Source organism: Onychostruthus taczanowskii, unplaced genomic scaffold (assembly GCF_017590055.1).
Source record: "Onychostruthus taczanowskii isolate IOZ18803 unplaced genomic scaffold, ASM1759005v1 scaffold128, whole genome shotgun sequence".
Taxonomy (NCBI): Eukaryota; Metazoa; Chordata; class Aves; order Passeriformes; family Passeridae; genus Onychostruthus; species Onychostruthus taczanowskii.
The window spans coordinates 882358-908785 of record NW_024498440.1 but is presented as its reverse complement, the minus strand read 5'-3'; the positions used below and the strand labels follow the sequence as shown (position 1 = coordinate 908785).

Below are 26428 nucleotides of genomic sequence, written 5' to 3'. Positions count from 1 at the left end.
AGCAGTAAGTAAGAACCTTTCCCCTATGAAAAACCCCACCCGGCCCAGCAACATGCATTTGAATACAGGACTTCATCAAAGCAGCAGTCTTCACATTTTTCTTTTTCTTGTTTGGATTTTTTTGGGGGTTTTTATGTTTTTTTTTGTTTTTTTTTTTTTTTTTGCTTGCTGGCTGATAATGAAGACAGTCGTGCAGGGATAGACCTGCTGGAGCAAAGTACTCTGTAGTCTGTCTCTGCCAACTTTCAGTCATAACTGCAGCTTTAATTTGTGCCAGCTTTAAAGTACAAGCTTTCCTCAAAATTCTGAGTCCTGTTCTCCACCCTAAACAGCAGTCCTTGCAAATGGCATGAAGAAAACTGCAATTACCTAGGTACAGTGTGCTTCATGATAAGAAAGTAGTGTAGAGAAGGTCGGTTGTAGATCCTTATTCAAATCTAGTCATAATTCAGTGCTGAAATGTCACCATCTTTAAAAAAGGAACAGCATCTGGCAATGACAGATACCTAATTACCTTCATGTAATGAGACATTTTTCGTGCAAATAGTAGCTGTAGTTTAGGTGCACCATGAGTTAAAATGTAAAAGCACCAAACCTACTTTCTACTTTTCTAAAAACCATGTCATTACATTTGATAGAGGTACTTCAAGGGGTTTTTTAATAGCTGGAAAATATATTTAAAAATAAAGAGTACATATACATTTATTTTATGGTTTTAAACTAACAAAAATTCTTCATACTAATGGGTATCAATTTGCCCAGACTTTCATTGTAATTTTTTTTTGCCTTTGAGGCATAGCCAATAATTTTCTATGGGGAATCTGATCGTGCTTATTATTATAGATTTTCCTATAATGTTACATGAGTACTAATTAATAAGAAAATCTCTCAAAAGCTGAACTTTGTTGTGGGTTTTGGGGGTTTTTTGTTCATGTTCATTACCTTAACTTTCAGATTTATTTCACTTTTGGACACTTAAAATGTTTCTTTAACTTCAGATATTAAACAGTCTTTATTTCCAGAGCCATCATCATGAAACAAAAAGTCTATTTCAAATTTTCAAATTGCAGGCACAAGTTCTTAGAATAAATCATGGTAAGCAAGAAAGAGAAGACAGAGTAGTAGCCTTGAAGCTGTCTTTTTTTTTGTACCAGCAAAATATATTTTCTATTTAGTTTCAACAATTTTACAGATTTTTTTTAAGACTTTTCTCTTTTTTTTCAGTTTGTAGAACAAGAACTGCAAGCTTCCCCTCAAAGCCTCCAACAGAGATCAGTAAGAAGTAGAGTCAGAATATTTTATAGACAGATGCTCTTGCAAACTTTAGCATGCCAGCTAAGCCTTAGTTGGCATGTTTTAAAATCTCTTGGAACATGAAACTGTCCTTTCTCTAAATACAGCACCTTCCAAGAGCTCTAGGGAGATGCAAGGGTATTAAAAAGATACAGGAGGTGCAAGGTTGGGGAAAGAGGAAGGGAGTGGGTGGTAGCCCTCTGAGCTGGCAAAGTCTACTGGAAAAGGACCAGCATGCCATCTGCCAACATAACTGCATAGAGAGGGAGCTACAGTTTGCAGCTATAGTGAGAGAACCAGACAAACATATTTACATGATCTGGTTGGTAATTAGTATGCCTGTGCAAGGTTTTCTTATAAGGTGCTGAACACACTAATGTATGGGAGTCATCCCACTTCTAGGTTCTGCAAAAGTTATTTTCTTTGTATTGTCAAGAAGCATTTTTGGAAGTCAGAACTTGAAAATTAAAGTAAATGTACCTTGTAGTACCTGAGTACTACATTCCTACCTGAGATAACAAGATATTAAATACAAGCAAACAAATGAACAAACAAATCCCTGACAAATACAAAATTATCAAATTCTTGACCTTTGTTTAATTTTACAATTATTTATTAATAGATTCAATAGATTTATATTGATGAGTTTGTAACCATTTATCAGGTCACATAATAATGCATTTATGTATCATGAAATAAACACTTTTGCTAACTAAATGCAGCCTCCAGTGGTAGGTCCCTGATCATTCACCTTGCTATATTAACTTTTGAGTCTATCCTAGACAGTTTCAACAATATCTCTTTAAGGAAATCTGGCACAAAAGGCTGTGTCAGACAGGGTTACTGACAGTGTTAACTGTTACTGACTTGAACCATGCAATGTCAGAGCTGGACAACTGATCACGACATATAGTATTTCAAATAATATTACAGGCATTACCAGTATGTTAAAAAAATACTTCTAAATTGAAAGAATACAAAAACAATTTTTTTTTTTTTTTTTTACTAAACAAAACTTCTGCTTTCCTCTGAAATCATGCAAAAATGTTATGCTCTAATTAGAAGAAAAAATTAGTTATATTGTTGTCCATCTACACGAGATTTATATGTTGGCTTCAATCTCAGGCTACACTTCAGAATATTCACAGCTTTCATGTGATAGAAAATGTGTGACTCACTTGTTAAGTGGAGGTGGTTACAAGGATTAAACTACACTTAAATCTGGACCAGTGGGAAGGGTAATTGAAATTGTTTTAATCTCTGAGGACCTTTACAGCTTAGATCTTCTCTTCTTTAGGAGGTATCCTTTTATTTTTGCCAAATGTAGCAAGAGTGATCAGAAGAACTCTTGTTAATGGGATCTTGATTCACAGCCAGAAAAGCCAGGATATATAAAGACTCTGTAGAGGTAACTTCAGAAAGTTTGTTCTCTCATGTAAGAAGTGACAGCATGACAACAGTTTCAAAAGTATAGCTACTTCTTTGAAACTTAGTCCAAACATTCCTCAAAAAATCACAGTCTGAAGAAATATTTAGACATGGTGCAAGACATGATTTTTTTTTATTACAGACATGTGAATATAAGCTACATTTAGCTAAACAACAAAAAAGAATACACATGATGACATTTACCAGTGCAAAAGTACAAAGAGATATTCAACAAATTGACATTCAGTGGCACAGACAGTTCCACAGGCAGTGGAAGCAGGAACATTTATATGGATGTTACCCAGTTGTGTAGGGAAGGGAATGGAAAAAAAAAAAACAAAAAAACTGGATCTGAACCTGGCAAGGGAGGCAAAAAATATCAAGGGCTTCTATAGGTATTTCAGCCAGGAAAAGAAGGTCAAAGGAAGCATTTATGCTACCAATGAACACAACTGGTATATTAGAAACTGTGGACAAGCAGAAGGCTGAGCTACTTGACAACCATTTTGCCACAGCCTTCCTGGTAAATTCTCTTCCCCCCGACTCAAGTGACTAGAAAGCAGGATTGGGATTGGGAAAAACAAAGACTCTGCAAGAGAAGATCAGTTTCTGGAGTAACCCAAACCCATAAAAGTCTATGGGACGTGATGAGATGCATCCCAGAGTCCTACGGGAACTGACTGATGCAGTTGCAAGGCCACTCTCCATATTAGAAATGTCATGGCAATCAGACTAAGTCCCAAGTACCTGGAAAAAGGGAAAACACTACTCCCATGTTTACAAACGTTAGAAAAGGAGAACCCTTAGAACAACCAGCCTGTCACCCTGACCTTTGTGCCTGTGAAGGTCATGGAACAGATCCTCCTAGAAGCTCTGCTAAGGCACATGGAGAACAGGGAGGTGATTCAGGACAGCCAGAGTGGCTTCACCAAGGACAGGTCCTGCCTCACAAACCTAGTGGCCTCCAGTGATGAGTGACTACATTACAAGGGAAAAGCTATGGATGTCTGCCGTGCTACTGTCCGAGTTTCTCTACTCCCCCGGGCAGGGGAGGAGGTCTCGCCGGCTGAGCTGAAGGCACGGCAGCCGACAGCCGGGGGGGGCACTCCCTAGATGCGCCGGGGCATCCCGGGAGCACCTCAGCAAGGGGCAGCAGGGAGCAGCAGGCAGGCGAAGTAGAAGAAAGAAAGGAGGGACCCTCCTCGGGGGTAAAATCCAGAGCCATTTACTAACTCCAGGACAACCAGCCGAGCAGGGGCCACGAGGCAGGAATACAGCAGCTTATAAAGGGGGTGGAAACATGACACATTAACCAATGAGGGAGAACTAGGGAGTGAACAAACTCGTGAGAAACATGCTGGCTAGCCAATAGGGAATGTGACAGGGAGGGACACTTGTTCCCGATCCAATCACCCACCGAAGAAAGGAGAACTTTCTGGAATATGGGAAGGAGACAGTGGGTGATGGACAGAACTTGGGGAGGGATTGACAGAAGGGAACCAGGGAAACAGGGGAGGAGAGAACGAATTGACACTCTCAGAGAGAGAGGTTCCAGGGGAGGGGGAGAGGGGGATCCCAGGACCGAACCATTACAGCTTTAGGGGGTAACAGAACACACCAAATGAATCCTGCACCACAACAGATGTCATCTCTCTGGACTTGTGTAAGGCCTTTGACACAGCTCCCCACAACATCTTTCTCTCTAAATTGAAGAGATATAGATTCAATGGGTCTATAGGACAACTATCTTCACAAATGACCAGCACACATAACAGAACCTCTCTCTCCTGAAGATGGCTGAACACCTCCCTGCCCACAGGAAGTGGTGGATGAATCCCTTATATTGCTTTGCTTGCATGTGCAACTTTTGCTTTATCTATTAAACTGTCTTTATCTCAACCCATGAACTTTCTCACTTTTACTCTTCTGATTATTCCCTTCCCTATCCCACCACAGGGAAAGTGAGTGAGCGACTGGGTGGTTTAGTTGCCATCTGAGGTTGAAAGGTAAACAAAGGCAGTAAAGATGAAGTCCATCTTAGTTTCCAAAATGCAGTGGGTGAGAAATTAGCCCCAGAGAAGAGTACAACACATGAAACTACAGGCAATCTTCTTCCATGCTCAGACGTTCTCCAATTTCAAATGAACTCATTTAATTGCTTTTGGTCCTAGATCAAAGGAGAGATCAAGTAAATTGAAAAGCTGTCCTTGAACTTTAGTATTTATGCATATGTCAAGCCCCAACCAAATGAATCAAACAGATTCAGCACACCTGAAATTGAATCTAAGGATGAAGGAATAATTGAGTCCCTGAATTCATTCATTTGATGTGGCAGGAGTGGCCAAAAACAAACAAAAGGACAGTAAGAGTACTACTTTGTAGGACCTAAATGGAGATCAGCTCATTTAATCTAAGCTTCCAGAAATGTCTGATGCTGAGTACTTAATTCATTACCTACCCCTACACTGAAGGGTTAAATATAATGTGGGGGTTTTTTTCTGTGATACCACCCAGGTAGCTCCTATAATTTTTTACAGATTTTATTCTTTAAGAGAGGGCAGGTTCATAGATCGGTTGTAAATTCATTCTGTACAACTAATGTGTAAGTTTAAATCCTGAACATGAAAGCTTGCGTGAATATGCGTCATTAATTCTTTGTTCAAAATCACAGATTTTCACCCAAAATTTTTACTCTCCTAAGTCATCTTCATTCATATAGCCACACACACACACAAAAACAAAACAAAAAAAAAATCTATACTTAGAAATTATGAGGAAAAAAAAAAAAAAAGAAGAGAGACTTCTGAGAAAACCTTTCCACTCTATGGACACTCATGCATAGGCTTGAAAACATAATTTCATTATTTTTCAATCTTCTGGTGGAGTTAAAAATGAAATAAAAATCAATCTTAGTGCTCTACTCCAGAATGAGATTTGACCTTGCAATTCATCTGTTCCTACTATGCTTATGAGTTACAGCTGTCCATCTTTCTTCAGGCATAATTTGACATTTCACTAAATCATGACAAAGCTTCCATGGATTTCATGCTAGCATTCTGGGGTTCAGTATCTTGTCTCAGAGAGCCCAGGCAGCAGTCTATCTTCCAACATATTTTGCCAACACTTGTAAACCTCACATCACTAATGTTTGCAATGCAGAATTCATGTCATGTGGGGTGCTGAGCTGTATTTTGGTTTCACAATAAACTAATTTATATTTTCCTCATAGAAGAATCCACAACAGAATCTTTGAGGATTATGTGTAAGTAGAATAAGGAAGGAGCTGGTTCCAAGGGAACAAATCCAGAAGTATCAGGTATGAAAAATACTTGCAGAATTGACTTGTGCACCCCAAGTCACATCAAACAAGATGTGAAAAATTGCCATTGACCTTATGAAAGTTGCATATAATCTGCAGCTAGTGATTTCAGGACTTCTAAATGTTGCAGTTGTAGCATAAAAATTTGAGGCAGGATCATGCATTTTGTAATTGTCAATCAATTCTAGGTCTCAATGCAGTCACTACAACAAAAGTATAAAAAAACCTTTATAATTATTTTTCATCTTGTCAAATTTATTTCAAAATCACTGTACTTATTGCATAAGAACTAAATGTCTGGAGTGGAGTATGTTCAGTGCAGAGATCTCACACTCTTTAATAATGATAAACAAAAATATATGTGTTTCTCATCTTTTTGTTTTGTTCAAAGTCTTCCTATGTTTCCATGTTTCCACATATTTAAGTAGCATTACAAAGAAGTCTGCAACGTGACAAATGAGAATTTGCTTTCTAAATATGCCTTAGAGCATTGTAAAGACCCCTAAAGGACATTGGGTGTTTATGTACCTGCTCTCAACACAGACTTTATGAAGAAGCTGAACACCTAAATTCTGTAATATATTGAGCTTCCTGGAAGGGAATTTGCAACTGTGTGGTGGGACAGGCAGAATGGAAGCCTTGGCATGAAGGAAAAGAACTATGGCTGGTCAATGGAACACACCCAGCAGATGTGCTTTGTTCTCCTAGACTTGATCATATTATCAATCTAGACCTAAACATCTGTGTGAAAATACCACTTAAAACTTAATTTCTCCTTTCATTTCTGAGAAAAATATATTTTTTACATTTCCTTATATTTTCCTTTTCTTTTTATACTATGTGTTCAAATTTTTGTCCTGTATTCTATACCCATGCTCAAAATCTGCTTTTGCTTTATCATCTTTGCACAAACAGTATTGGAACTGAAACCAGAAAAAATAAGTTCACACACATTGAGCACCAGATTGACTTAAAATATTCCATTGAGTCATGATTCCTTACATTTGAACTCTTTTCCTTCATCCCAACTCTTGTGTTCCCTGCCATATAGAAACTACACTAACTTCAAGGCAAGCCACTGTCTGCAATGTCAGATTATTTTCCAGTACAATCTCACTGAATAAATACAGTATGCTCAAAATGTTAATTCTCCAAGTGCAAAGTAAAAGGATGTACACAATGATCATGCTGCTCCCTGGACAGGCCCCTGGTCTGTCCCAACAGTGTTGCAAAAGCTGTGTCAGGGCCCTGTACTGCAGGTTGCTTCTTCATCTGTCCACCTCCAAGCAACAAAGGCGTTGGCTGATGCTTCACACTGCACTCAGCACAGTAAACACATGATACACACTCCTAAAAATCCACCCACTGGATGATGTATTTTCTCATGGAGATCATTCACAGGGATGTGCCCTTTGTGTCTAAACATATTTGGATATCACAGGTTTGACAGCAGAATGTGTAGTTCAGCCAATTTGGTTAGTGCCCCTGTGCATCCACATTGACAGATTAATAGAAATATTGACTTTAGCTGAAAAAGCTTAGGAACTTACAGACTCTGCGACATTGAGTCTATAAACTAATTTGGGGGTTTTGACCTTGAATTGACATCTACAACTTAGATGATAACCTGTTTAAACATCAGTCTGTGTCTGGGAATTTTCTCTCTCAAAGTTTATATTTTTCAGTGTACTTCCAGCCTTAGACAAAAGAAAAGTTCTCATTCAAAACACTTATTATTTTGATAAATATAAATAGTTTTCTGCTTACATTAATTCTACTATCATAAAAAAGTAAAAAAAAAAAATGGAAGATAATAGGATGATTTAAACAAAGAAATTGCCCCAGATAGCTGAAAACCCACCCCAAAAGAAATTGAGGAAAGAAATCCCATGAGAAACCCCATCTCAATTTGAGATTTGTTATGTTAATGAGGGAAAAAAAAAAAAAAAACAACCCCAAAAAAAACCAACCCAACTCTAAAACTCAAAGAAATACTTCTTGTTGATGCTGTACTTGATTTCAGTTGTTAACTTCTTTGGCAGCAATATGGAAAAGACATGACCAGATGTAATCACAGACAATGATGAATAATTTTAATATTAATCTAATTAACTTAACCTCTAAGGCTTTCCTTAGTTAGCCTTGGCATAATTTTTGAAACAGTAGGTCACTAGCAGTTTATAGGCCACTATGAAAATCCTTCTCTGGCCTTATGTTCTGGAATTAATATTGAGACAGTATTTAAAGTACAGTAGGAGATACAAAAAGATGATCTAATTTGCTCCTCCAGACTTTTTATTAAACTCCATCTTTACAGTGAATAACAGCATGTCAAAGCAATCTTCATTTGCCTAACAAGTGCCCAGCAAAAAAGTAAATTTAGGTTCAAAACTGTAAGCTTTCAGTTTCTGAGTTCCCATTTTACATTGAAAAGATTCTAAATATGCTGGGAGGAATTAAACGGTTTCTCTCTATGGACATTATTTGTGCCACTAAAGTCAAAACCAATTTTGTATTGACTTTATTCAGAGTAAGATCAAACACCTACTCTTCCTTCAGACCTACTTTCAGCAGGACAGATTCAAACAACTGGAATAAAATAAAAGCGTGACATAAGAGGTTCCCCAAAAGACCTTTCAATGTTAGCTATACCCTCAATGGAACAGCATTATCAAAAGCTGATTGCTTTTCTCACTTTATAACCCATGGCTGCAATGAGTAACCTCACCCAAGTAGAGAAGGACCTAAGCAGGCACCCATCTCTCTCACCTTCTCTCTGCATCATGGTCTCTATTTTTTTCCCCTCTAGTCAAGGTTTTCTGTCACTGTAAAAAGCTGTTCTGTTACACGCTGCTTGCAGTGCCTGGTTTTCAGTACCATGGACATCTGGAGGCTGGATCTGTATGGTAAAATGGCTACAGACACTATAAAGCTCACAGAAAATATCTGTTCTTTTATCAAATCTGTTGACTACTTGAGACACTTCACTTACTGTGCTAACTGACGTCAGCATAGTACCTATTACACAAGTAATATAATAGTTCACACACATGGCTATATGTAAATAACGTTATACAGAACTGTCTTTATTTAGTTTTGTTAAGGAAACATCCCAGTTTGACTATTCAGGAGGCACTGCTTCAGTCACATGCCCGCCACCCCAAACTGACCCTGCTAGGACCAAAGCCCCTTTTCAGCTACAGCGACTCAATAAGTCTCTCTTTTAACTCCCCACACAGCCCACTCACACAGCCAGACCAGGTTTCCTAACTGGTTTGGCCACAGGTTTCCCACGGCAGAGTCGCAGATGTCTTGTTCCATAAAGCCATGGATACATGGCAGAGTAACACAGAAATAGCCTGAGCCGGTGCCTCCCAGGAGGGGCCCTGAACAAAGAAACCGCTGGGCTTTTATCCCCTTGCTGATCAAGCTTGGCGAAGTCTGGAGTCTTTGGTTCCTGCTGTGTCACTGAGTGTCCAGTCACCTGGCTGTCTCCATGTCCCTGTGCCCTTCATTGTGCAAAGGGTGGGCAACTCAACGCCTCTTGCCTTGGGCTCCCACCCAGATCTCAGTCTGCAGCTCCCACTGCAGCTTCACCCCAAGCTACCTGCACTCAATGTGTTCCTCAGCAGGTTTTGGGTTTTTTTATGTTTATATAGATTCTATACGTACATTTAAATGTATATTTATGTGTTTAAATCCATTACTAAGATGGGGGAAGGAAATTCATATAATGTTATTTTATCTGTCCTAATTTCATTGCTATCATTTGGTTTAACAGCCATATTAGTTCATCAAGAACATTTTAAATATTTCAAAACACAAAAAGGGTAAAGAAATTTTGTGGAAAATGTGAACTGACCCACACTAATTCTGCATTCAGTGAGTATGAATAATATATTTTTGTATGTATCCGTTTGTGTTGTATAAATTCTTCTTAGGCCTTTTACCTTCAACCAATGCTATGATTTAATCAATAGCCTGGTTTAAATCATCAGCAGTGAAGGGCATCAGAGCAACAGGCATAGCAGCTGGAACATTGTCAGAAATTGTGTTCAAAATCTATTTCTGCTGTATATTTTCTTTCGTTTGATATTTCTGTCACTGTAAAATTGCAGTATAAAGTAACAAGCAATGCTCCGTTCAGCACACAAATTCTCCCCTACCAGTATCAAAGCTTAATAGGATAGTGCCATGTGATGTGGCAAAAGGTTGGAGAATGAGGAATAAGTAAAACAGAAAAACTAGACCTAGATGTCAGTTTGGCATGCAATCAAAGCTGTCGACTTCTAACCACTGCAGCTGCCTAGGCTTTGGTTAACTTCTCATTGATTCCCCCAAATAGGATTTCATCTAAAGCACCAAATTAAAAACTGAGGCTGAGGGATGGGTCTATAAATTGAAAAGTGTACAAATGAATTGCTAGCCAATACACCTGGCAGCTTTTATCTTTCTAAAGCCTCTGATTCTGAACTTAACAGAACTTGGTAGGGGTCAGGTTGGGTTTTGGGAAGAGGAGAAACAGAGAGAGTAAGAGACAAAATGTAATAATTTCTTTTACTATATGTTAAGTAATTATTTAGTGAGGTAGGGGTAGTTATTAGTGGATGCATTGTTTTTGACAATGGAATGGTATAGTGAAAAATAAAGCACAGAGAAGATCATCTAAGCAGAAAACAAAGAAATACAAACAAAAAGAATAAAAAACCAAAATCAACAGCCCTCTCTTGTAATAAATCCATGTGATCTACAATGCGTTGGAAAGCTGAAAAACATGCAGTAACAGCCATTTCACTTTGTGCTATTTCCTGATTGCTACATTCACGTACCCAAGCATATATACCCAATCCTCTAAAGAAAGGTCCAGGATGTGAGGTTTTACAGTGCTGCAATATATTAGAAATATGACAGCTCAAAACAGCACTGTATTAAACCCAGAAAATTGATTTCAAAGACTCAGCAATGTTAAAACATTTCAGAATAAAATACTTTCCATTTATTTCCTACAAAGATCAGTGACTGCTTATCCACTTTATCCCCATCCATAAAGCCTCATTAATCCTAACCAGAAACAATTAATCTGATACATATTGCATGAAAAAAAATAGAGAAACCTCTTTCTTTTTCATATTTTCAGTCCTCAGAGGCTGCTAAAGTCACTAAAAATGTTTTATCCCTCTCTGCTCAAATCAGGTGAATAATCACAAATGAGGAAAACTTTTTACAGGTCTTAAGTAATGTCTATGCATCTCACCCTGATGACAGGAAGAGTAACAAAGGTTTTACCCAGAACCGACTAAATTTCTAGTGATGAGAAGAATCACTGGCACCTACTTGGCCAACTTCCAGTTTAGTCACATAGAGTGTGTAAAACACAGAAGTATTATGAAGGTCAATGGCAAATGTCTGCTGACTTTAATCAGGATAAAGTTATCCTTATCTCTGCTACTTCAATCATTGACAAAGACGTTGCTGAATTAGATTTTCTGTATCACCTCTGTTTATCCTCACAAAACACTCGTGCTAGTCTATACTGACATTTCATGTCCTATTCAATTGCTGCATTTGAAAACATACAGAATTCTGTCCTCAGTGACAGCCATGTGGGCTGTTTTTTACCTGTCTTGCTGAGGACATAATCTGATGTCACATAGCACAAAAAAGATGGACAAAAACAATAGGCATACATACATCACTACAGCCTCTGTGAGCAGAGTTTTCCCAAGCTGCTTTAACAAATTCTTGGGTATGACTTGGAAAAAAGCCAACAGCAACTAAACACCCAAACCACATCAAAAAGAACCTAAATGAAAAAAAAAAGAACCAACAAGCTAATACAAACAGAATAAAAAACCCCAAACAAAACAAAACCACCATGAAATTAAAGGCTGAGTTGTAGCTCTAGTAAAGTATCTCAAAGTTATGTTATGTAGTTATGTACTTATGTAACTCAAACTTAAGTCTCCACAATGTAGGTATTTCAACTCCAGTTTCAGGCAGTGAAGTACCAATGCTTCAATCCATTGCCTAATCACAGGGTGCCCTAACATATAATACACTATAAAGCAGGTTGCATGGTCTGTAGTACAGTCAATATCTGGAAGAATTTAAGAAAAAACTTCTCAGGTGAATGTCAACAGAAAAAAAAAATTCTGGCACATAATCTTCAATCAAAGGAAATGTTCCTCCCTCCCCCCCACTAAAAGATTAAAATTGTTATTATCATGAATCACATTTGTAGTCTATTTCTATCCTACTTCACCTTTGCATTTAACACTAGGTCATAAAATCTTTGAGTTCTGGAACATAACGTTCTTTTTAATTCTCTTCTCCTCAAGGAAAAATACAACTTCAAAAAATTTTTTTCAGCATGGAAGGTTATTTTACTTTATTAGGCATGGGACAGGTGAAGAAAGCTTGTGAAGAACGGTTCTCATGAATACTTCCTCATTTCTCCCACCTACAATGATAATTATTAGTATAAGAAAACAAAATAGCATAAAGACTAGTAAAAACCCAGGAATGTCCAAGAGACTTCTCATATCAATATACTATCAAAAATACCCACTTAGATAACCTTTGTTGCGCCCCACTTACCAGAAAAGACAGACATCTTAGTAATATCAAATAATAGATATATCTTCCTTAAAATATTCAAATACATAAAAATTATCTTTATTTTTTTTTCCACCAAGAAAAGTAGTTTTTAAAGAAAATAAATCTGTGAGAGTGTGCAAAAATGCCTTTTTAATGGCAGAATTTAGTACTACATGTCAATTGTGTTTAGAATACTGCAGGCTGATGATGGTTTTTTTTAATATATAATTATAGTTCTAGAAGAAAAGAATGTGAACATTGAATCTGTTTAACTACTATGTTTTGAATCCCTATACAGGACCAGCCTTTCCTAAACATTTCAACACTTTCTTTACAAAGAAGAATAAATCATCACCATCAAATTGGCCGGGCTGTTTTCTGTCTCTCATTTCAATGATGTTCAAAAAATCAAAACCACATTGTACCATTTGAAAAATCAGATTGAAAGATAATACTGGCAGAAAGTCATGTAGGAGATAAAAATCTGAAGGCAATACACCAAATCAAAAAGATAATTATTCAGTACTTTAGGAAGTTTCTTACATTCTCTTCTTTCATCTGCTGTGCACAAATGCAGAACAATATATACAAAGTGTCTGTTCTCCTCATGAACTTTCACACAGTATTTAAGGATGGATAGATACTAAATACATGCATATATATTCTGTATGAATAGGTTAAATATATATGCCAAATAATTCTATGTCATGATGTATTTAATAAAGTGGGCCAAGACTCAGCCTCTAAAAGAGGCTTGAAGAGAAGCTTGCTAATCTGGTGAAAACATCTAGAGATGGTGAGCAAGTGATTTTAGAGGAAGGTCAGAGAAAGTGAAAACATGTCACACACAAGCATAACACAAGGATCATGCTCTGTTAACACAGCACAGCTCGGGGGCTCACCTCAGGTGCCTGTACACAAACACAGGTGGAGTTGAAAACAATCACAGGGAGTTCATACAGGCTCCACAGGACAAGTGAGGAGGAGAGGTTGCACTCTATGAGCATGGACAGTTTGAATTGACGGAGATTTGCACTGGAGCATGTGATTAACTGGCAGAGCTGATGCATCAAGATCAGGCTGGATGCAGTGATGAGTGTCTGCTAAAGACTGATCAAGAAGAGGAAATGAAACCTTAATAAAACTTGGGGAAGCCTCACAATCACAAGGGTGGTTCTCAGAGGAGACAAAAAATGAGCAAGCTCTTCTGAAAGGGCAAAATGGTGGAGCACTAAAATTTGAAGAGACTTCTGGCCACCATCAAGAATTGGCTTTATTTAAAAAAAGTGTACTGGTGGCTCATAAACTGACCAGAATACACACTGTTGAAACTATTACCAAGAAAAAAAAAAAAAAAAAAAAAAAAAAAAAAAAAAAATTACAAACCTAGACTTTGGAAAGGTAGATTTAAACTTGTTAGGGATCTGCTTGGTGGGGTCTAATGGGACTGGCCTGGAGGGTAAAGATGCTGAAGAGAGCTGACTGATCAGTGACAATTTCTTCAAAGCACAGGAAAAGTCCAGTGAGGCCCAGGAAGTCTAACAGGCACAGCATCATGTCAGTATGGATAACAGAGAAATCCTAACTGTGCTCAGCTGAATTACAAAAGCCAATACTGCCTTAGAGGACATACTACTGAGGACTCCGATGCGTAAAAAGAAAGTTATGTTACCAGCAAGAGGACAAAGAGAAATGTGGGACCATCACTCAAGCTGTAGGGAACCTTGTGGCAAAGAGCATGGAAAAACTGAGGTAATAGATGCCTTCTTTTCTTCAGTTTCTAGGGGTAATGACTGTGTCAAACCTCCCAGTTCCTCTGAGCCTGTGCCAGGGTCTGGGAGACTCAATAATTATTCCCAGTAGAAGATTGGGGCATAAATCAATTAATTGTATGGGACATCAGCCACTGTTTGTGGTCTTAAAAATGTCTGGGTCATTAGGGTAGGTTTCTAATGACAGGAATATTTGCTCACTTTTGAAAAAACAGGAGGATGATTATTGGAGAAACAGCAGGTTTCTCCAGTCAGCCTAGGCTCACTACTCAAAAAAAAATCCCTCCTGGAGACTACACCCAGGCACACAGAGTAGGAGGAGATCCTACATGTATTTACCAAAGGCAAATCTTGCTTGTCCAACTTGACTGTCTTCTGTGGTGAAGTCATTGCCTTGGTGAAAAAAGGTCTCCTTGATCCTAGTTATGTTTTTGAAAAATATTTTTTTAATCCACTCTAATAAACTGGTGAAAATGTATTTTGAGTGGGTGAATTACCAGGTGCCTGGAAAAATTGTTTGGACTTCCAGGTTCAAATGGTTCCAATAGCATCTTGTTTATAGGGATGGCTAATGGAGCTAATGATGCCTTTGTAGCTGATGCTTTCATTAATAAAACAGATCATGAGGCAGAGGGTATCCTTTGCAAGTTTGCAGATGACACCAAGCTGGTGGAAAATGCTCTGCATGCTGGAAGTCTGCACTCCTATTCAGAGTAAGCTTGACAAGCTGGATAAATTGTCAACAGGTACCTCCAGTGCAGCAATGGAAAACACAGAATCCATTCAGGATAGTGACTGATCAACCTGGAGGAAAAACTATTTGCAAGAAATAGCTAACAGCCTCATGTTGACCTTATGAAGGAAATACTGAGTCACAGAAAGTTTAAAGAATTTTTAAAAAGAGGAAAAAGTTCAGGAAATTTGGGTCAAATCCATATCGGACTCTCCTCTCTTCCCTCAGAGTGGAAATCCTTGAGTGAAGGATATATTCCGAGCACAGACTGGGAAAACACAATAAAATTTGATTGCAAGAATGTTTTTTCTAATTGTGGTTTGACATTTAAATTAACACCAACTGTTTGATTACTCAACCCTCTTCCTACTCCATGATGGATAAATATTTAATGAGAATAATCTCCACTGTGATTGCGAACGGAGTAAAGAAGTTAATTCCTCCTCTATTTTTTTCTCTGATCCCTGAGAAACCAGGTGTTATCTGAGGAGTTACAGAATAACTAGCTTTCCTCTAAATCACTTTATAAGTATTCATTAGAAAGCTAATATTTATTTAGATATACCTGAAGGAATTTTTCTACCCCAGGAGAAATCCTGCTAAACTTTACACAGAACAACATCTTTGGGGTCAGAAGCATCACAGAATAAGTATGATTTTTGACTTAAGCTAGGTCTTCAATCTTAGTTATGGATGCAATAGCTCAAAGCTTTAGTCTGCTTGAATCAGATGTGCTGATAACAGCTTGTTATCAGTAGCACTGGAAGGAACATGTGAGGCTCCTTTCAAAACCAGATATGAGGAAATCTACAGAGGCGACTATTACATTATTTCTACTAAGAAAATATGCTTCAAAATATCTTAAGAAATCCATCAGCAAACACAGTTATTATTAACCTACAACTTCTTCTTAGTTCTATATTTAATTGCAGTATGTTTTGTCACGAAGAGAAGCAACATAGGATAATGCTATTAAAACTATATATCCCTCCCAAGTGTAGAAACTAGAGTAGATCCTCAACAGAGTGGTAAAAGAAAAAAACACAAAGGAAATCCCACATATTTTAAAATATTAAGGTTTTACTTAATATAACATTCATGAGTGGCTCTATTTTTCCTTATATATGAGAGAGAGAGAGAGAAAGGGAGATATAGGATAATACTTACAAATATCTTATTATTTTATTCACTAAGAGTGGAAATATTATATGACTAAAGAGCGAAAGAAAAACAGGAATATGTTACATATTGCTGATAGACAGCAGCATCCTGCTTCCAATGGCAGATTCTTAGCAAATGTCTTCACCCAGAGACAAAAAGATGCCTTCCTTATACAAGATTATGATTTGCATTAGATGCCAAAACAAGAGTGAGAGAGAACATCTAGATTTACATTCCCTTATGAGCCATTAGACCTGTCATAACAACAGTGAGACAGAAACTAGAATATTTTTCTTTAACATCTCCAGAGAAAAGATCAGTCAAAGCAAGTATGAGTGAGTCTGGAATTATGGTTCTTCATGAGGAGTGAAAGATGTGGTCTGTTTTTATTAATACAGCTCATATACTCCAAATGTTCTACATGTGTCTCTTAACTTAATAAAATGTAGGTGAACTAGTTGATCAAAGTATTGGGATATTGTTTAACAAAACAAGAATGGATCTATCTTCACCCCAGTAGGGCACTTACTTTTCCATATGCTGCTTCATGTGCTTCTGCTGTGCATCTGTCTCATATAAAGCATTAGATTGTTAGATTTACTATCAATTACAGACTGCAACAAGTTTGATTTCAATTACAGCAGGAGAGGAAAACAGCTTGAATCCCTAAGGGGAGAGGCAGACACCAAAGGGGTGAATCAAAAATGAGAATTGTACATTGCATGTTACCAATTAGGGAAAGAAGTGAAGTCAAGATGTATATGTAGATATTTATTTTTATATAAACTTGTTTTTTATATAAACCTGATAAATTCTTTTTCACTTCATGTTTGAGACAGAAGAGCAGTGCTTCATTGACCAGCATCTATTTAGATTCATTTGGAAGCTCTGTTTCCCAAGCAATTTTAATGACAGCTCTAAGCAGCAAAGAAGCTTACTTTGCAAACAAAGACATAATAAAAACTAATTATGAAAAAGATCGCTGTTTGTCCAAAATTCTTGAATTATATCCAATTTAAGGTACTTCCTTAATTAGATATAATTAGTTAATTGGCATAAAGAGTTGTGATCAGAACAAAATAAAATCTGTGAAAACTTCTGACAAGATTAATAACTATATCTGTATACACAGACTCCAAAATTTAAAATGTACAGAACATTCAATTTCTCAGAATCCTGACTCAAATAGTTGTCGTCTAGCTTGAACAGCAGAGAAAAAGTGGTGGGGTTTTTTTTTTTTCCTTTTACAGGAGAAAAAAGTATTCCTCTACAATCTGCTGTTTGGAAATCAAGTAATTTATGTACATAATCACATGAGATATTTGAATGGTCTTGGATTTTCTCCTTTAACCTTAACCCATTTCCTAGAGTCTGTATATCTTTCCTCTCTCAAAGAAAGATTCTGTTAATTTAGGTCAAGCTCAGTCACAAGATTTGTGCTTAAAATATATCCTCCACAAACCTTCCTTCCTTCTGCTTCTGCTTTTTTTTTTTCCTCCCTCCTATACAAGCACACTCCCAGATTTGTGTATTAATGTGTTGGTGTGGGAAGCAGTACTTTCACGCCCAAGGAACAGATGTTAATGTTGTCAGTGCCAAAGTACCATTATATTCCTAGAAGGGATTGTTTTGATCGCACGACACAAGATAAGAATCTACCCAAAAGCACAGCTTAGATAAATGGAACCACGGCTACAACTGCCCATCTGCAAAAAAAAAATTAACCTTGTGTGAGACACAAGACAAAGCTGCACTAGCTGAACTCTGTGTTACATAATTGTTGCTGACTTCACACTTTGTAACAGATTTGGGCTGGGAGAACTGAATGATAATAACCTCCATGACAACTGCTAGCTGGCCTTACATATGGATGATAGCAAGGACATTGGCCTGAAGCCACATGACAATGAGGCCACAGGCTCACTGGCTTGGTTTATAGCGGCTTACACCAACAGTGTGATTTATAAATCCACAGACAGTTTACACAATAGCTCCTTCTCATGAATGAACACATCCACGGGCATCCAGCATCCCATAAAAGACTAAGCCTGAACCGTATGCACAAGAATCGGGTTGACAGCTAGGGCCAGCGAGGATGTGTAGCTGGAGTGTGTGTCCTGTAGTCCTGCATGCTGGTTTGAATTGGGCTGAAGGAAATGCAGCTTGAACTGGTGTGTGCCTGTGTGCGTGTGGGAATGTGTGGGAATGTGTCAGTTGTAGAATAGGCTGATTAAAAGACAAAGTACTATCCACATGTTCTCATCTCTCCCACATCCTTAATATATTGGATTATCTAAATATATTTTAGATTATTCATCACTGAGTTCTGTGTTTCCTTTCCTGCATCCATCGCACCCCAGCCCAGTTCCCCCACAAAATTGTGCTGTCTGTACTGCTGCTTATCATCTACATAAGACACTTACCTAAAAGCTTCAGCATCTGGTATTTAGGACCATCTACCACAAATATTAAAGGCTAAAGTGACTGAAATTGAACTTCAAGAAATAGAAAATCCATTAAGTCTGAAACTTGTTTTAAGGCTCTTTTTTTAATTCTATTAGATACAATGTTAATGGATATTTGCTTTGCCAAGAATCCTTTTGAAAGAGGCTGCTATTTAGATGTGCAAAGTACTCATAGGTAATTCAGCTGTTTAAAAAAAAAAAACAAGAATACAAGAACTTTATTCATACTCAATAATATATTGCAAAATGTGCAGTCCTCATTCACTGTAGAGATCATCAACATTACTTAGATACTTCTCAGACTGTGAACATCAATATTAAAATGATAAAAATATACTAGAACACCTAAAGTATTTTACATAAGTAACAGCCTGGAGGATTTTTTTTCAAAGCCTAACATTCAAAGGCACAGAAAAGAAAACTTAATGAAACTGATTAGATGGGCTATTGCTGTCAGCTATCAAAAATTTTTTTTAAAAAATTTAAAAATCCAAAAGTCTTCCATATTCCAATATCGGCTGGTAGAGTAAAGAAAATAACTTTCTCTATTTTTGAAAACCTAAAACAAGAATGGGAAATAAATATTTCACACATTTTAAAAAAATCTCTTGAAGTATTGAACCAAGCTGAAAAAAAATTATCTGACGAAGATCATTCTTAGGGAAAGGCTGAGAGTTACATAAATTTTTCCAGAAAATAGCTTGAAAGCTTAGAACTTTCTTCCTGTTTAGTTACTTTAGTACTTGCTTTCTGGTAATTAACATCTACCTTCCTGAAATACATTTCCCCAATATCTGTAGCTCTTAAGATACCAGCATTTACAATGTGATGTATAGAATAATATACTTTCCCTCAAAAATTGACTTGATCATGAAGCATTACATATATATTGCCCTTAGATTTAAATAAATCAGTATAGTGCAACTCTTTATTTTAAAATGAAATACAATTAAATAAAATTTTAGTCTTGACAGTTTCTGCTAAAACATGCAATTCAGGACCAATACAAAAGGAGGTATACCAAAGCTGAGCTAAAGACACATGTGCATGTTTGGTCTCACACGTTGTTCCATTGCCTGAGTCTGCCTCAGTGAGGTCCAACTGTTATTTGTTGCTGTAAAAAGAATTTATAAATAGCTATAGTCACATAGATTTCTAGTGTTGGGCACTAAATAGAATGGAATAAAATATTTCAGTTGGAAAGGACCTACAATGATCATCTAGCTCAACTGTGAATCCCATTGATTACTGTGTTCACATTAAATTACTTGGCTTCAACTGTGTCTAATGCCTTTTTTTTACTGAAAATTTCCTTCAAATTTCTTGCGGTAATCAACTAATTTATAATCACTGCATTCTCTATAATTAGAAAGGAGACAGATATCTAGGAGGTTTTAATCTAGATCAATTTTATACTACACTAATAGAGATTCAATAATGTTTATTCAGAACATTTTGCACTAAAAAAATTAAAGCAAGCCCATTATCTCTGGCATGCCTACACTGAAGCTAACATATCTTACTATTAGGGCTAAAAATTCAAACACCCAGTAGGTAGCTAGAAAATGTAAATTTAAATTTATAATCTGACACAGGAAACTCCAGTTTCCAGGAAATTTTCTTCTGATCTAGCTTAACGGAAGAGAAAAAAAGTGTGTAGTTTTGGGGAACAAGGCCTATATTACAAAGGAAATAACATTGTACTGTAAATTTATAGTTTAAATAGTTGAACAAATGCAATTTAATATGTAATAGGATGCAACTAAATTTAAATTGCATTTATTGCTTTCAAAATATTAGAAAGTTCTTAGCTTCTACATGAAGTTTTCTCGTATTAGTTTTGAAGAGACTCTCCTAAAAAATACATATAGTGGACAAATTCTACAGTCCTTTATTCCCCACAAAAATCCAGTGTGGAAACTGAGAGATGAGACTGCATTTCTGGGGGAAAAAAAAAAAAAAAAAAAAAAAAAAAAAAAAAAAAAAAAAAAGTACATATCTGAACAGACTATGGCTCTTCCTTAATGGACGGATTTAGAAATCAAAGCATTGAACTCTACTTCTTCTCTGACTCCTGACTCTGATAACGGACGGCAGACAGCATCTGCCGGACTCATTTTCTGAGATATCCACATGGTGCTCAAAAGGAGATTGTTACTTTCCCTGGCTTACTGGGTTGGACTCCAGAAGGAACTGTTAAACAAGATTTTCAAGAGGATGCCTGGAGAAGGGTACTGTTCAGTAGGTCCGGCTGTGAGCCATTAATTGCTCTGAAAGGCAGTAACTAACCACTCACTTGTCTGAGTAAAGATAAGAGAAATGGCCTTATTATAAACTTCAGCTGAAAAATTCTCTCTTCCCCCTGTCAGATGCTACCACAGAGCTTTAGTTCACTACAGGCATTACTTCAACTTTGCATCAGTGTGACAATATTGAAAAGAATGGAAACACTTGGATACATTTGCAGTACTGGACTTCTTATGAGCCCTGCAGGAGTTCAGTCCATTGAATTCGGTGACAGCAGGGCCCAAAAACACCTATCTTAAAATTAAATGCTTATTTTATTTATTGCAGTGGATCTGATATCTTACCACCCATGGTTTGTCAGGTACCCAAATCTCCCACAAGTACTTCGGCATATCTCCAAAATTCAGTGCCTAAAAAGCAATAATATTTCAATAAAAAAGATGTGTCATTCTTCCTACAGATCTTCAGATCACCCACCTCCCCAAATGGCCCAAAATTAGTACTGTAGAAAGAAAAATGTGAGTAAATTTCTATGGAAGACAGATAAATAACTTTTTATGAGGGTTCGCAAACTTCATAGCCTAGTGTTACCAAACATATGGTGGTAGCATTTAAAATGCTATATCAAACATCAGTGTGGTTTCTGAAAACTGTTTGTTGAACATTTTGTTGTACTCAGGCAACAGATTTTCAGATGAGTTTTTATTATTCTGTTTAGTGAACTACCAAGATGTCTCATAATAAGAAACTTTTCTCCTTTTTTAGTTTAATACACTATTAAGCTTTTTATTAAGATATTATTAATCAGCCTTGAGACTCAAAAAAGCAAAACCAGCAGATCTTTGAAACTGCAGTTAAAGCTGTGTTTAATGTGGGAGCATTAATTGATGTTCATTCTCTGTTACTAACTGCTGAATATAAATAGCACTATGTACTACTTCAGGTTCCCTCCTGAGTATAATAGTTACACACCCCAAAATATCATGTCTCCAAGGACTAGAGTCATAAAGACTGTGTGTATATGACTGTAAGAGAATAGTGCAGGGAAAGTTCAGTAGGTTAGTAAGTTTACAGGACCTTCAAATTTGCCTATTCTAAGAGGAACTGATGTTCTTATTTAACCCAACTATAGAAAACTACCACGATAGTTCTGAGCTATCTAAGCCAAAACAGCACATGCATTTGGAAGGACAGTCAGAAAGTCAGCTACCAGCAGAGAACCAGGCCTTTGCGCTGTTCTATTTTATTTGAGAAAAGAAAGCTTCCCAGAGGGAGAACATTACATTAAGAGTAATGTTTTCAGAAAGTTGGACAATTTCAAATCCTTTCTCTATAGAGTAATATGCCCAAATTGCAAACAAGCACTCTGTGCCCCATATTCAGAAAGAACATTAGTATTCTGCACAGAATGGTTTATTCACTCCTTTACCACTCTATAGTGAGAAAAATCCTCAGAACACTTTACATCAAATAGTACTTTTACTTGCAATGGAAAACACATGTCTCTTCCAAAGTACTCCCAACAGGTACCTTGGATATCTCACAAAAGTTCTGTGTTCTTTGAGAATTGTATCACAGTTCTGAAAGCTTTTTCAAGAACTCCCCTTGAAAGCAGAAAGGCATCTTAAGGACTTTATCTACCAAAAGTATTCTTCTCTCATATCTGAAGTCACAATTCCAGCTAAATTTAGGAAGTCCCTTTTTGTCATTTAAAATTTTAACTGGGGGGAAAACAAAAAACAGAAAAGAACCCAACCCAAAAAAAACCCCCCAAAACTAAAATGCTTTACACAACCAGAAATGTTATTTGCTCTTACACAAGAAGAAATGTTACTCAGTCTTACACTCTGCATGAAAAGGCACTTATGTAATCCATGGAGATTAATAAAGAGAGTTTAACAATAAGGCAAGGCCACAGGGAATGCCTCATTCTAAAATCTGCCTGTACCTTTTGTGATGTTTTACATATGACTGTTTTCCTCATTTACAGGAGTACAAACGAAGAGCAATTCACCCAAAGGCAATGGAATTAAACTGGTTAAAAGGCAAAGAAGGCGCCCCTGTGGACCAAGCTCTCTCTTAGAATGCATATTGATGAGTTTGATCCACTTTGATAAAGTAATGAGTTTTTGAAAGCATACTCCATATTACCTAATACCTCCCTACTTTTTAGAAAGTCTCCTTTACAGAACTGTCACCTTTGCAGAAATAATAGGTAGTTTCCTGAAAATAATTGGAAAGGAATTACAAGACAAATTTCTATCACAAATAATGAATGTCTCTCCTACAGCCTTAGCTAGTTGAAAGTTTAGGGAGGCCATCAAAATAAAACAGAAATGAGAAGGATTAAATTCTCATTCACATAACAATTTGCAGATTGAAAAGACAAATTCATGGCATCATAAAGTACAATGTCTTTTTTCTACAAAAAAAAGCAGACTACAGCTACATCAGAAGTGAAATATGTCTCTCTCACTTTCCCATGCTTTTGGGAATGGTTAAGATCATTACATGTTGCAGAAAAGAGAACCAGAGAAGCAACAGATTCATAGTACCCCCATCCATTTTACAACTTCTCTATGTGAACCACCACCTCATAGAAAGCTGTACAGAAAGCAATCCCTGTACAAAAAGCGATCCCCTGCTCTCAGTCTTCCAGTGGCAATTTCAATCACAATTAAACTTGGACCACACTCTTCAAACAAATAAATTACAGCTTGAGGCTGAACGAAAAAAAGGTTTTGATACAGAGGAGAGGAAAAAAAGTAGTTGTAAAAAAAGAGTAAAATAAATCTTATTTTTGAGTATCACAAAGAATGAAGTTCTAACAGGAGATTAATCTCTTGTCCCTGAGGTCATGTAGTGCAATGATTCATGACTCACATACATGTAAAATATAGGGTTAGGTTCACAAGGTCTTGAGAATATATGGCTTCCCTAATGATGCCTTGTGAAGGCTGACCTGGAACAGAGGCTAGATGGAGTTAAAGAATAAAGTAGGTATTTATTAAAAGGCCTCAGTGGATCAGTACAAGAGCCCAGCTAAGGCTACATCCAAGATGAACCCAAAACGTTTGCAAAATGGATGATTGGTCATAAGGTCTCTCACTTTTATAAGTTCTGGTCCATTAGCATATTGGAGCTAATTGCCCAGTTATAGCTTCAGGTTATGTGGTCCCATCCTTCTTGTTTTTCTCTCTTCAGACCACGTTGTTTGTGCTCTTGGGCCTTGGATTGGTTGTCCTTGGTCCCAAGCTAGGAAAGGAATTGATTTGCCTACCTACTCTGTGAAGAGAGCTTACCATCCCCTAATATGAAGCTCAGAACTACACTCTAAAGCAGTACAGAATCTGAAAAATATAAAAGCTAAAACCTAAGGCATCACTAAATGGTGTTCAAAAGTCAACATAAATTAAGGTATTATAAAACATGCAAGATTTGTTTCTGTAAAACTTAGTACAGTTTTATCTTTTTCTTTCTAACTGTTTCTCTATTTCATGAGCTGATATCAGCAAAATCTTTCAACAAAAATGCACACTTGCTTTTTATTTCATTTATCATCCCACCTTTACAAACAAAAATGTTATGGGAATACCTTGAGCTAAACAGTTTGGATGGAAGAGGGAAATGACAAAGTCAGCATCAAAGATGAGATTGCAATCCAACAGCAAGGAAGATAACAGAAAAAAACTTGCCAATTGCTTTTTCCCAATAAAATGAACAGATAGAAGCAGAGACCTCTAAGAGTAATGAAAACAACCTACTGTGTCATCATTTTATGCAAGAAAGAGAGAGAGAAGATTAGCCTAAAACTCCCACAATAATATGGATTTTTTCAGCTGACAAAAGCAGTACTATATAAAATCTTTTCTGTGCTTTATTTCTAATTACCTTCTATCCTTTAATGAACAAGAAAGCACTTGATCTTGAAAGTCCTTGTGCAGTCAAAACTCCCACTAAAATTAATGGGACATTTTTTCCAGCCTAAGAGCTCTGAGATCAGTCCTCATACTTAGCTCTTTCTAAGCTACTTCCATTAATCAAACTTCTTAGGCTTTTTCCTCTCCTTTTCCACTAGGATCATATATTAAAACATACAGACACTAGAAATCATAACCTTGCCTCAGGAAGAAAGCCTGCTGCACTTTGTTATCCTCAAAAATTAGCTCAATTTCACAAGTAAATCCCCGATTCTGAAGAACCTTGAATACCTGGACACCTAATACTTAATTTTGGCCTGTTTCAACAGTTCTGACAGATGTTGTGACAGTGCCTTAGGAAGTTAAGCTGTCTAAATTACACAATTGCCTTTGGAAGTCAAGCTGTCAGAATTACACAACTGAAATGCACATACACAAACTTTATAATCAGACAAACCTCACTGAACACAATAGAAAAAAAGAAAACAAAACATAAGGGACTCTAAACAGTCCTGTGTCTCACCCCCAGCAAAACTGGAGTTTAGAGACTATGGCTCAATGCCTGTTTCTCCTATTGAGGCTCATGCAACCTGCAACATATATCTGATATATCTAAGAGGAATAAAATTAAATCTTTACTTGTATGCCTCAATAAACCACTTCATTTGGCAGACTTCATTTTGCAACAAAATCTAGCAAAAAAATCTTCATTCAGAGGAATTTACTGTTATTATGCTTTGATACAGCAGCATCGATAGCCCACCCCTCTGTTTTCTCCCACTGAAATAGAATAGGAGGCTCCTGCATGAAAATAAAAATAAGATACACTGTAATCTGTCTAATGATGTGGTACTAACATTGTTCTAAGAAAAATTATGACACTTATTTATGGCTGATCATTAATAGGTCTTAGCAAGGATAATCTTCTTTGTTGTTTTTTTTTTTTTTTTCCTTTTCAATGGCACAGTAATGTGTACATAAATGAGAAAACTATCAAGACACCATGGCATTTAATTGCTCATTTAGGGAGCCTCAGAGTGACTGTACTGCACCAGCATACAGTCTAGGAATGATTCAATTCTGTATGGATTCTTACATGGAATTCCATCTTCCTGAGAGGATGCTGCAGTGTCTGTGAAGATTCTGTAACATTGCCTTCATTTATGGGAAATTTAAGCATAACGAACTTCTGATCTTTTAATTATATTAAAGAAATAAAAGATCCAGTAGACAACAGAAAGAAGGAGAAATTTTCCAAGGATGATAAAGTGATTTGCACTTTTATTAATACATACACATAAAGTACCTTCACAGTAAACACTTTGTTGAAGAAGCAGCACCAGATTAAATCACGGAGTTCTCTTCTTTGCCAGCTGGCCAGGCTTAAATTTACTTCAGTGTTCTTTTGCCTGCAGCTCATCTTTATGTTTAAATGCTGTAATTTACAGTACTTGAAAACACAGAAAAATATTATATAAGTTATACCTACTGGT

The 26428-nt window shown here is 36.8% G+C and overlaps 1 protein-coding gene across 5 annotated transcripts in view; it reads right to left on the bottom strand.

Annotated features, from left to right (window-relative positions):
• Positions 1 to 26428, bottom strand: part of PCDH9 (protocadherin 9) — a 671733-nt gene that overhangs the window by 354519 nt on the left and 290786 nt on the right. For 2 of the 5 annotated variants that reach the window (XM_041396272.1, XM_041396273.1), the window contains one exon: positions 7678 to 7704. The exons of 2 other annotated variants lie outside the window; for them this stretch is intronic. In XM_041396272.1, coding sequence (XP_041252206.1) covers positions 7678 to 7704 — 27 coding nt within the window. Of the gene's footprint in view, positions 1 to 7677; positions 7705 to 21359; positions 21426 to 26428 lie in introns of all 5 variants that reach the window. One more of the 5 variants, XM_041396274.1, reaches the window with a different exon arrangement.